The following is a 12,988-nucleotide window of genomic DNA, read 5'->3' as shown; positions in this document are numbered from 1 at the left end:
GTAGGCGGGCCCTGGTGGCTGCGCAGGCGCACGAATGCTGACGTAGGACGGGATGCTGCGAGAAATGATTGCGCACGCGCTGTTGCTGCCCTGCGTTGGGAGGCTACGGGTGCGATTGCTGCGCATGCGCAGCCCGGAGGCGGCTGGCGCGGTGCAGAGGGGCAGCAAGTTCCAGCTTGGCACGGCAGGACAGGCTGTTGAGTCTCACGTTGCTCTGCTGGCGCTGCGGTTAATGTCTGGGTTCTGAACCTCGCGCCCGGCCCGGCCCCTCCCGGGTACGTTTGACCCTCAGTGACTCATTTTAGGGCTCACACTGAGTTACTGGGGCCTCTGCCCGTCCTCGAGGGGTGTTGCAGTGACGGGTATCCGTATCCCTCCGCCCCCCCCCCCGGGGTCCCTGTGGCCGTGCGTGGTCAGCCGTATCCCTCCGCCCCCGAGGGGTCCCCTTTGCAGTGAGGGGGGCACCGTATCTCTCACTCCTTTGTGGGGGTCCCCACTGCAGTGAGGGGTCTACCATATCCCCACTATGCCCCGGAGGGTGAGGTCCCAATTGCAGCGAGGCAGCTGCCTTTTCTCCCCATCCCCATCCCGCCTGAAATGAAGTGCTTGGTATCGCATTGTTTATTATAAATTCAATTTCATAGTAATAGTAGAAAAAAAATTGGTAGGCCTGGTTGAAGAAGTTAGGTCTATATACTGTAATTTTCCTCTGAAACATAGTTTGCTCCTTCATGTAGTATATTGAAAAACAAGAAAATCCCTAAGTGTAGCCTGGAATCTATGTTGTATCCATTTTCTGCCTTTTTCTCAGTGGAGGTGATAACACCGTTCTGAGTTACATTCCCTCTTTTTTTCTTTACAGCTCCCTTCCACATCTACTGACATTTTGTAACAAATCTTTCTTTAGAATATAAAAAGCTCAGCACAGGGACCTCATCCTTTTACGTGTCACTGTAAAACATCACATAAACCTGTAGTGATGATATATAATTACATACAACAAAATTACAGTAAGAGAAAATTAAGGTTGCAATGTCAAGTATTCAGAACTTAGCAAGTGCCAGAATTAAGATTGTTTGTGCATCCTTAATTCGGCCTGCTTGTGTGTATGAGTTGTGATATCATCTTTAATTTCATGATCACTTATTATTTTTTCCACAGGACCCCAACCTCATTTAATGTACAGGATGAGTGGTGCTCATTGAATAGGTAGCTATTCAATATTTGGTTGTATTCTGATCATTCAGTGTGTGACCCCATGGCTTATATACTGCACAGCCTTCATAGCCTGCTCTGAACATATTTATTAATTTCCTCATGGGCTTTGTTATGGTGCTCTTCAGTTTAGTATCTGAGGTCCGGAACTGAGATATTTAGGTATCTAACTCTCATTGAAATCAGTGTGAGTTAGGCACTTAAATTTATCAATGTTTGAGAAGGACTCAGGCCCAGATCCTTAAAGGTATTTATCTTCACAACTCCGTGGTTAGTTAAGATGGTGGTATTATGCCCATTTTCCAGATGAGGAACTGAAGCATACAGAGATTAAGGTCAGAAGTGTCTTCCAACTTTGAGTGCCCAATTTGAGACATCTAAGGCTTGATTTTTTTTTTCAGAGACTTTAGTATTCTGTAGCATTTTGTTTGCTCAGAGCAGAATTCCCATTCAATTCAGTTGCAGTTTTGCATTCAGCACTTCTGCAAATCAGGTACCAAGTATCTCAAGTTATGCACTAAAAAAATGAGTAAAAACAATCAATAGTTTCTTAGATTTCAAGGCCAGAAGGGACCGTTATGATTATCTAGTCCAGGGATCAGAAACCTTTGGCCCGTGGCCCACCAGGGTAAGCACCCTGGTGGGCTGGGATGGTTTGTTTACCTGCCACGTCCACAGGTTTGGCCAATTGCAACTCCTACTGGCTGTGGTTTGCCTCTCCAGGCCAATGGGGGCTGCGGGAAGCGGTGCAAGCTGAGGGACTTGCTGTCATGAACATACAACTAAGGGTAGCATAAAATCCCTCCTTTACCTGTAAGGGGTTAAGAAGCTCAAATAACCTGGTTGGCACCTGACCAAAAAGACCAATAAGGGGAGAAGATACTTTCAAACCTGTGTGGGAAGGTTTTTGTTTTCTTTCTCTGGGTCAGCAAGGAATCAGGGCAGGGAAAATACATCTCCCAAAGCCATACCTGAACTAAGCATCTAAGATTACAAATTGTAAGTAATAGGAAGGAAATGCATTAGATTATATTTTGTTTTAGCTTGTGAATTGTTCCTATTCTAAGAGGGAGGTTTATTCCTTTTTTTGTAACTTTAAAGTTTTGCCTAGAGGGAAATCCTCTGTGTTTTGAATCTTATTACTCTGTAAAATTACTTTCCATCCTGATTTTAGAGGGGTGCTTCTTTTACTCTTTACAATAAAGAAAAGTTCTGTTTTGTTTTTTTTTAAAGAATCTGATTGGTTTTTAGTGTCCTAAAAACCCAAGGGTCTGGTCTTTGCTCACCTTGTTAACCTATTTGATTGGTATATTATTCTCAAGCCTCCCCAGGAAGGGGGGTGAAAGGGTTTGGGGGAATATTTTAGGGAAACAGGAACTCCAAGTGATCCTTTTCCTGAATCTTTGTCTAACTCACTTGGATGGGTACTGCTGCCACCACCAAGGACAAGGAAGGATTTGTGCCTTGGGGAAATTTGTAACCTAAGCTGCTAGAAATAAGCTTAGGAGGTTTTTCATGCCGGTCCCCATATCTGTACCCCAGAATTCAGAGTGGGGAGGGAACCCTGATACGTGTGCCAAAGGTTGCCGATCCCTGATCTAGTCTGACTCCTGTATAACACAGGCCATAGAATTTCCTCAAAATAATTCCTAGAGCGTATCTTTTAGAAAAACATGTAATCTTGATTTTAAAATTTCCCATGATGGAGAATCCACATGACCCTTGGTAAATTGTTCCACTAGCTAATTACCATCACTGTTAAAAAGTTACACCTTGTTTCCAGTCTGAATTTGTCTAGCTTCCACTTCTAGCCATTGGATGGTGTTATACCTTTCTAGATTGAGGAGACCGTTCTCAAATATCTGTTCTCCATATACGTTCTTGTAGACTGTAATCAAGTCATCCCTTAACTTCTTTTTAACTAATTAACTTCAAATCAAACATCCAGAGTTGGTATTTAGGTAGTCTACATTGGGTTGTTCATTTGTTCTCATTGAGGGCTAATGGCTTGTGTGTTTTTGAAAAATGTGGATGATTAAAATGTTGAGTGACACACTAAAGTTTATTTAACCCTCAAGGACTTCCTCAGGGAGCCAGTTGAACTTTGCCATATACTTTGGGTGAGTACATAAAATCAGCTGACTCCATCAGGGCCAGTGAATGCCACCCAGGATGTGAACTCATGTGGAGCTTATAAACTCTGCAAGATAGAGACAGCCACTAGGACAAAGAACCTCTTTGATTTGATAGAGCTAATAGATTTTGCAACCTCCTCATTCCTGTGGCTCTGTGTGTTATCTGTCTTCCATTTCCCATGCTCATTGTAACTGATGCACATTTTTATATCTAATCCACAACAATGAATCTCAAAACATTTACTACTGTCTACTATTCACTGTATGCCACAAAGTCAAAGCGGCTGTCTGCAACATATTTAAAACTCTTCCATCTGCTCATCTCTGTAAAGACTAGTGGATTTTAAAATAAATAAACTAACCCCCTATACTTACTTTTATTTCTCTGTGTAGGTCTGTAGTGTTGTCATCTGCCTACAACAGATACCTACTCAGACTTCATCCTGTTTACAAATACTAGGCATAGATCAGAGTATCTCATTTGGTAAAACAGGCAATGTATGCTATGCAACTTTGTTGTGTGTGAAGGACAATGGGGAGTTGCTGTTTGCATGCAGTGTATTGCCTTTTAATTGTTAATTATTTTAAAATGTGAAAAGTAGTTTTAATATTTATTATAGCCACAAAATGGCTGATTCACAGTTTATGATAGGTTACAAGACCAGAAATAAACTTGTTTGTGTAAACTTTATTTTGGAATTTCTAGAGTTTCAAATGTTAGGGTCTTTTAATTTTTTCAGGTACAACATTTTATTATGTTTACTTCCTGATTTTATAATTTGTTATTACAATCTTAACTGCCTTCATGAAGTCTTTATTCAGGACTAGAATTTATTACTATATCTATTTCCCCTTATTATTAGTTAGTAATAGTAAAGCATTGTTTTCATCTGAAATTTTCTGGCATTCTAGATTATGCAAAGGCACAAAAATTTGTAGTCTGAAAATTAATGACGTGTTTAAATATAATGCCATTAAGCAAGTAGGCAGAATACTGGCACCCAGACTGAATCCTTAAAATCTAATTATTAGGAACAGCTGGATCCAATTTTGCTTTTGAGTCAAGAAATCTGTGCAAAAACCTTCCAGAAAACCACAGCTGAACCCACCTATCCTGTGCCAGCACTGTGGCTTTTTAGCAATTAAAAGTGAATATTTTAAACTGTTGCTATTTTTGTTTTATGTAGGTTTAGGGACATTTTGTTTTCATGGCTTTTACTGTAATTGTGTACAGGTTATGGATAATTTTTAAAAATGTGATCCTGAGTTAAGTTTAATTAAATTTTTGGCCTGGAAAATAAACACCGGTCATTTTGTAGTTGTTTTTTAAAATGTTCTTGGCAGTTTTAATATTGCTATCCCAAACATAGTCAATGATATCATAGCAATTGTGAATACCCAGTATGGCCACCGTCTGGCATGGCAGGAATGACCTTAAAAAGTCATTTGTAACCAGCAGTATATAAATGATTATTTTTTAGATTCATTATAGATTAATTTCCCAAAGAAACTTTGACAACCCTGTTTATTTTAAATAATATTTTTTTTAGCTAATAGCCATTAGTAAATAACAGTAACAGAGCAGCAGATTTTTTTTCAAGTATAAAATGGAAAGAGGCCCAGTAAGGTTTTTGTGCAGTTTTGTGCTGATTGTTTCCTCTTGTGTGCAGATTTTGACTACCCCTAAACATCACGCAGAATTTCTGCTCTGCAATTCATGTTGACACTGGCACAGATTTCCCAAAACAAGCAAAATGGGACACTGCTATTGAGAACAGTTTGATTTATCAGGTTTTTGAGTGCCCTCTCACACCAAGATTATTCTGAGAGTAAAGTCACTTCTGTGAGATCCACTTCACTCTATTTGACTTTCTTTAATTCTGTTCAATCTACATCAAATGTAAAAACAAATAATGATTTCACCCTAGGAATACTTGAGATACTGTTTGTTCGGTATCATGCCTATCTAGAAGGAATTGGATAAGCTAGAGCCAGAATTGCTACAGTAGGTTAATGAGTTTCCTATGAGTTTAAGTGGGTTGTGTATCATTCCTACTTTGTTGTCTTAAAGAATAAAACCAAACCCAAAACATCTACATGTAGGGAAGATATTTTATAACAAAAGTTTTTAGGTTGTGAAAAGATAAACATTTAGTCAGTCATTAAGGGGCTGTCTGTGTTTAAAAATAAATCTGTGCTATTAAGGAAACAATCTCTCACTGAATATTTATATACTAACAAGTAGAAAATAAACGTGTTAGTATATATTTCAGTATTATAGCATTAGGTTTTGAGGGCTTCTTTAACAGCTAACAAGTCTTATTTATCCTGAGGATATCGGCCTCAAAGTTAATATTGAATGTTCATCCAACACCTACTGTTTTGCAGTTAGTTGTGAGTAGTTCAGCTTACAACCCTTAGCTGAGCCTACTGACAGAGTTAGGGCACACAGAAAGAGACGCATTCCTCTAAGGCTGTGGCTACACTTAGCACTTCAAAGCGCTGCCGTGGTAACGCTGCCGCGGCAGCGCTTTGAAGCGCTAAGTGTAGTCAAAGCGCCAGCGCTGTCCATACTCCACCTCCCTGTGGGGAATAATGGACAGCGCTGGGAGCCACGCTCCCAGCGCTGGGGCTTTGACCACACTGGCGCTTTGCAGCGCCGCAATTTGCAGCGCTGGAGAGGGTGTGTTTTCACACCCTGCTGCAGCGCTGCAAATTTGTACGTGTAGCCAAGCCCTAAGTTGTGTAATACAGATCCCCTTCCTGTGGGACTGCGCCAGAAAGACATCAGATCTGAGAAATTGAGTTTTAGTGTTGTCTGGTAACATCTTTAGAAATCCTGCAACATTTCAACATTTAAAAAAAAATTAAACTAAATTTTGTATACAGATGTAGTATGGGGGAAGTTATTTACTAAAAGCTTGCATTGCTGAAAGATTTGTCACTAAAAGTGAGATGGTACTCTGTAAAAGGTCAGGATGTATTACTTCACTGATAAATATTTACCCCTGTGGCATTATGAGAGACACTGTCATAATTAGCTTCATATTCTAAGGGTTGGTTTTTTTTTTAATTTCACATCTACAAGGTTTTTTAGGTATGTTTCTATGAATTACTAATTACTTTTTTTTCTCTTTATAGTATTTAAGTCAAGTTGGCTTGAAAAAGTAGTGGAAAGAAGATGTTTCATGTTGTTCAGTATCAGTGTCTAAAATTAACCCAGAACATTGGTTCTAGTGTACATCGAAAGTTGATTTTTCCAAGAACTCTTGCACTTGCACAACTGTGGAAGTCATGGCTCTCAACTCTCTCTCTTGTTGGAGACCAGAATATTGTCCTGATGGGACCTCCAGGAGCTGGGAAAACAACAGTTGGGAGAATAGTAGGTCACAAACTTGGCTGTCGTGTCATAGATGTGGATGATGATGTCCTTGAAACAACCTGGAATATGAGCGTGACAGAAAAATTGCAGGATGTTGGTAGTCGGCAATTTATAGAAGAGGAAGGAAAAGCCCTGTTAAAGTTTTCAGCATCTGGAAGTGTAATTTCCCTTTCTGGGTCCAATCCAATGCATGCTGCCAGTATGCAGCATGTGAAGAAAAATGGGATTGTTGTATATTTGGATGTACCCACAAGAGACATAATAGATAGGCTGGAATTAATGAAAGTGGATCGTATTGTGGGGCAGGATTCTGGAATTTCTGTGAGAGATATACTTCAGTTTAGGAAGCAATTTTATAAAAAATGGTTTGATATCCGTGTTCGTTGTGAAGGTGGACTTACAGCAGAGGCTGTAGCAGATAAAGTACTTGATGCAGTTAAGAGATATCAAGACTCAGAATCAGAAACTTTTATTTCAACCAGATATATAAGGTCTGAAATGTGTGAGCAAAAATATTTCACTGAAGCTGTTGTTGAGGGCCTAGCATCTGATGGTGGACTCTTTGTTCCTGAGAAGGGGCTCCCAACATTCTCTGCTGGAGAATGGCAGAGCTTAGTAGAAGCAACATACATTGAAAGAGCTCAGATTATATTGGAAAGATGCATACATCCTGCTGATATACCTGCTTTCAAGCTGGGAGAAATTGTTGAGATTGCTTATGGAGAAAACTTTACTTGTTCTAAAATTGCCCCTCTTAGGTATCTGACAGGCAACCAGTTTCTCCTTGAGTTGTTTCATGGACCAACAGCCTCATTTAAGGATATGGCATTACAGTTGATGCCTCATCTATTTGCATACTGTATTCCCAAAAGATGCAATTATTTGGTCCTAGTAGCTACTTCTGGAGACACAGGGAGTGCTGTCCTAGATGGTTTTAGTCGTCTTAGTGATACTGACAAGCAAAGAATTGCTGTGGTCACTTTCTTTCCTGAGGATGGAGTAAGCCAGATTCAAAAATCACAAATGATTGGCTGCCAAAGAGAAAATGGGTGGTCAGTGGGTGTCAAATCTGATTTTGATTTTTGCCAGACAGCTATAAAAGAAATATTTACCAATTCTGATTATTCTGGCTTTCTTACTGTAGAATATGGAACAGCTTTAAGTGCAGCAAATTCTATAAACTGGGCTCGACTACTTCCCCAAGTTATTTATCATGCCTCTGCCTACCTTGACCTTGTTCATCAAGATATTATTACTTTTGGAAGCCCAATCGATGTGTGTATTCCTACAGGAAACTTTGGCAACATATTAGCTGCATTATATGCAAAAAGGATGGGAATCCCTATCAGAAAATGTATTTGTGCATCTAATGAAAATAATGTTTTGACCGATTTCATAAGAACAGGTCTTTATGATTTAAGGGGAAGAAGATTAATGCAGACTTCATCACCAGCAATAGATATTTTGAAGTCTTCCAACCTTGAACGACATTTGCACCTGATTGCTAGTGGTGATGGACAGCTGGTGACACAATTATTTAGTGAGCTGGAAAAGCAATGTCACTTTCAGTTGCAGAAAGATCTGCTTGAGAAGCTTCAGCAAGACTTGGTGGCTGGGTGGTGCTCTGAGGAGGACTGCCTAGCTGCTATCCACTCTGTATACAGTACTACAGGGTATATTTTGGACACACACACGGCTGTTGCTAAAGTAGTTGCAGATCGATTACAGGATAGAACATGCCCAGTTATCATTTCATCTACAGCTCATTATTCCAAGTTTGCACCTGCTATCTTGCGGGCTTTGAGGATTGCAGAAATAAAACAGAATCCATTAAGTCAGCTTCACTTACTGAGTTCTTACAGTCCTTTGCCTCCAGTCCATAGGGGCCTGTTAGAGACATTGAAAGAAAATGAGAAGCAGAAACATCAGATCTGTGCTGCTGATGTGAATGTCATGATGGCACATATAGAAACTGTAATACAAAACCAGTTTATGAAAGTTTTCTAAGTAAACTCAGTTGGTGTTTGTTATACCAATTTAAATATTTTCTTCACTAAAAAGTCATGTTTTAATAAATGAATAGTACACAAGGTCTTTGGTAAGTTTATATTCTGAGTATACTTTCTCATTTTCATGTTCAGATAAAACATTTCAGCATTGATTTTAAAAATTTTTGCATGCATGTGAGAATTCTAATGCTGGTGAACGGTTCTTGCTTGAAAGCCCAAGAGACTGAGGGGCTATTTTACAGAAATAGTATAGTATGGACAGCAGTAGCGCACGCTTCCTCACATAACCCTGGCAGTGTGCCTCAATCCTGGCCTGGGAGCAAGCACTTCTAAAGTGAAAGGGTAATTGTATCTGAAACTGCTAACAAGTGCTACAGTTATATTGTTGTATATGTGGTATGTGCTGTGAATACTTGTCCACTGGGAATTTAGCTAAACATTAAACTAATCTCACGCAGGGCATTGAAAAGCCGGTGTAGTAACAGCTTTCATCTCTTCAGCTGGGATACATTTAAACTGGAATCCTTGAAATTAAATTACCTATATCATTGTATCCATACAATCCTACATATTTTAACATGCTCTCTCTGTATATATTGTTTTTGTATTGACTATATAATCATGTATTCTTGTTCACTGTTAAACATTTTTTTTTCTTGCCATAGGGGACAGTCTTTTGCCTTATAAAATAAAAGCCTCCAGTCTGTATGTTTTATTATCACCTTTTAAAGTGTATTTCTTCCCTGAATGCGCTTGCAACTTCCATTAGCCTCTGCTGAGGCTTTTCTATTTGAGCTCACAAGTTTATTGCACCATCTTACCAAATAGTAGAAGATAGCAATATCAGAAGCCTTCTTGGATGAAAATGGAAATATTCAACTGTTGAATTCCCATCCTTTGTATCAAATTTTATGTTTGTGTTCGGGACCCCCGGGCTTCTGGGGATATTCAAAATAACTTTTATTTTCATGTCATCTTTTATTTTCTCCCCTTGATTTTTTGAGTGATTTTTATGTAACTGAGAAGCCACAGAAAATGATTAGCCAAAGATTGAGGCAACTTTTTTTTTTAAGCTTCTAAAATTGGATTCTACTGCATCTTATCCCTCCTTGCTAAGTCAAATCTAGTTTAGGTCACATGGTCAAGTTACCCTTTGTGTATCAGCTATTGACTAGTGGGTTAATAAGTTTTTTGCATCAAAAATAATAGATCTTGATGTCAAAGTGCAAAACTGTCATATCAGATTACCTTATATCTACTAATTGTCGATTATATTTGGCAATCAAAACTGTAAATTTAAGAACTGCTACATGGTATAATATGCTTGGTGATAGTATAAACCAGGGATTGGCAACCTTTGGCACGTGGCCCACTAGGGTACGCACCCTGGCGGGCCGGGCCACTTTGTTTACCTGCCGCATCCGCAGGTTCGGCCGACTGCGGCTCCCTCTGGCTGTGGTTCGCTGCTCCAGGCCAATGGGGGCTGCGGGAAGCAGCGCAGGCCAAGGTATGTGCTGGCCACTGCTTCCCGCAGCCCCCATTGGCCTGGAGCGGCGAACCGCAGCCAGTGGGAGCCGCGATCGGCCGAACCTGTGGACACGGCAGGTAAACAAACTGGCCCGGCCCAGCCTGCCAGGGTGCTTACCTTGGCGGGCCATGTGCCAAAGATTGAAACAAGAATGGTTTGTATATGTTGCATGATAAATATTACAAATAATATCTTCTGTGTATTAAAGGTGTATCCTACTACAAAGTTGTGTGTGCATGTGTAATATGTAGTAGTTTTCTTTTCCTTGCCTTTGCTATTCTCTAATAGCTTTTCAGGACACTGCTGGTTATTTTTTCTGCTGTTTTTAGCTCTATCACACACACATTTTTGTCACAGTAATGCTAGAATCACGTTTTATATTCTTATCTTCAGAAATGAGGCCTAAAAATAAGTAATGAAATGCTTAGGCTATGTCTACACTAAAAAGTTAGGCTGATCCAACTATGTCACTCAGCGGTGTGAAGAATTCTGTTGACTAAGCTACTGCCCCTCAGGGAGGTGGATTAATTACAGCGTTGAGAGAACCCCTCCCATTGCTGGAGTGAGCGTCTACACTGAAGTGCTACAGCAGTGGAGCTGCAGCATTTCTAGTGAATACATAGCCTCAGACTTGGAATTCTAAGGTAGAGAGACACATAAAAGGGAATGCCTGAGGAGCTTTCCATTGCTACTGTCCATGTTATACCTGTCCTGGCAATAGATAACTATTAGACTTTGTCTACACTGGCACTTTGTCGGCAAAACTTTTGTTGTTCAGGATTTTTTAAAAAAACACACACCGCACCCTGAACGACAAAAGTTTTATCGATTGAAAAGCACTTGTGTGAACAGTGCTTTGTCGGTAGGAGCGCTTTTCTGCTGACAGAGCCGCTGCCACTTGGGGAGGGGGGAAGATTTTTGTTGGCAGGACAAAACAGCAGTCGCCTGCCGACACAGAGCAGCTACACTGCATGCCTTTTAGTGGCAAGGCTGTAGCAGCACAGCCGTGTCGCTAAAAGCATCATAATGTTGCCATAGCCTTAATTGGTTTCTCAAGCTGTCCAATACCTTTCATGAGGACTAAATTCACTCAATTTAAAAAAAAAAAAAAAGTGTTAACTTTCATTTCATGCAACGTATACCAAAACCTATTTAGTGTTACAAATACTGTGTTGCACTATTAGTGCTATGCAATAATGTTTTTACTTTTACCAGGAAAATAATACATGTATAGTATTTGCAGGAAAACATAACATCAGCATTGTGATGTGTGGACAGTATCAATACTATTTGGGCCTGAGCTGTGCACAAGTTGCAGTGGTTTAAATAAAGATGTGGTGTTGGAAGTTAATTTGATATAAGCCAGGGTTACACAGTGTAAGACTGTCCCCATGTAAAGCTACACTAGTTTTCCTAAACTGATGTAGCATCACATCTTTCATTTAACTCTTACAACTTCTGAGTGTAGATGAGCCCCTGCTGACCCACTGCTATCTCATGGAGAACTTTAAAGGACAATTGTTGGAAGAGTTCTACTTATATAATGTCTGTCTGTATGTGTGTGTATGTGTATATATATATATATATACACACACTGGTATATATTTTTAAAAAAATAACCTATGGATATTTGCATGCAAATATGATCTGTGCTGCTTAGGAACTGACCAGTTGCTCATAACTCACCTTAAGTCATAATTCTGTTTCTGTTACCAACACCTACCTGCGATACCAGACTTGACTACAAGAATGAACAGCAGAAGCAAATGAATTTCTAAGGGGCAGTCCTGATTTCATTTGAATGTCCCTAGTAATAAAAATGCAGATGTTTTCATATATCATGATATGTATATATTATACAAATTGTGATATTTCAGCATAATTTTGTCTCTAAATAGAACATTCATCAGTTTTCCAAAAAATTTCAGCTCTGCATTATTCAGGGACATCAGGAACATAAGTAAGTGTTAGAATTATTCAACCACCCTATATTCTCTACTCTTCCTGTACTGTCTACATAGCTGTTCCTATTCACTATATATTGTCCCCAACAAATACTGGGAGATAAACTATTTTAAATTTTCCTGCCACATCTGTTTTTTTCCCCACTGTCAAACATGCGGAATAGTTCCAAACTGTACCTAAAGTTCAGCCTAAGCTAGCATAATCATAAGTTGCAGTTTATAACTTAGTCCCAGCTATGTCTTACTTGTCAAGCCTTCATCAATATGCTCTAAAGCTAAATGAAATCTAAGTAAACTATGGTTTCAGAATAGTTCCCATAGTGATAAAAGGATTTGAAAGATAGGGCCCGCATAAGCAGTCTATCCAGACTTATTGAATAGTGGGTATATACTAAATGATCTAGTAATGAATATCTATCTGTGTGAGTGAAGTAAAAGAAATCTCTTACCTTATTGTAGGAAGAACATACATTCTGCATACTGCTAGTGATTTTTTATCTAAACATATTTATATTGCACAATAGGTTTATATGGTGCTGTATAGATATAAACGGTTTCTTTGAGGAGTTCACAATCTGTGAAAACAATGAGCAAATCCATGCCTACCTAACCTCCCCACCTATCTATTTACTACCTGTGGAGGGGAACTGGTTGCTCTTAAACAATCCTATGGGAAATGAATGATGCAGGTGATATGGAATGTTTTGTTTTAAGGTCACCAGTCTGAAACTGGCCCAGGTCAGTAGTGACCACAA

General features: G+C 39.5%; 1 protein-coding gene and 1 long non-coding RNA gene across 3 annotated transcripts in view; one reads left to right on the top strand and one right to left on the bottom strand.

Annotated features, from left to right (window-relative positions):
* The first annotated feature begins 22 nt into the window (after positions 1-22).
* On the top strand, positions 23-9,462 carry THNSL1 (threonine synthase like 1). Of its 2 annotated transcripts, XM_039521117.1 has the most exons (3): positions 23-275; positions 1,162-1,209; positions 6,492-9,462. In XM_039521117.1, the coding sequence occupies exon 3, from the start codon at positions 6,532-6,534 to the stop codon at positions 8,737-8,739; it is 2,208 nt and encodes a 735-aa protein (XP_039377051.1). In that variant the 5' UTR covers positions 23-275; positions 1,162-1,209; positions 6,492-6,531; the 3' UTR covers positions 8,740-9,462. The 2 variants fall into 2 exon arrangements, with proteins under 2 accessions (XP_039377051.1, XP_039377049.1); XM_039521115.1 differs by lacking the exon at positions 1,162-1,209.
* Positions 8,495-12,988, bottom strand: part of LOC120396354 — a 30,497-nt gene continuing 26,003 nt past the window's right edge. Inside the window, exons 4-5 of the long non-coding RNA XR_005593073.1 lie at positions 11,993-12,076; positions 8,495-8,619 (exon numbers count right to left, since the gene is read on the bottom strand). This is a non-coding gene — a long non-coding RNA (uncharacterized LOC120396354). The remainder of the gene's footprint in view (positions 8,620-11,992; positions 12,077-12,988) is intronic.

Source organism: Mauremys reevesii, linkage group 2, assembly GCF_016161935.1.
Source record: "Mauremys reevesii isolate NIE-2019 linkage group 2, ASM1616193v1, whole genome shotgun sequence".
In the NCBI taxonomy this organism is placed as follows: domain Eukaryota; kingdom Metazoa; phylum Chordata; order Testudines; family Geoemydidae; genus Mauremys; species Mauremys reevesii.
Note: the sequence above shows the minus strand (reverse complement) of the source record. Positions and strands in the feature narration are given on the sequence as shown.

What these genes read in the sequence shown, in the direction of transcription:
- THNSL1 (XM_039521115.1), top strand. Translation starts at nt 6,532, where the DNA reads ATGTTTCATGTTGTTCAGTATCAGTGTCTAAAATTAACCCAGAACATT.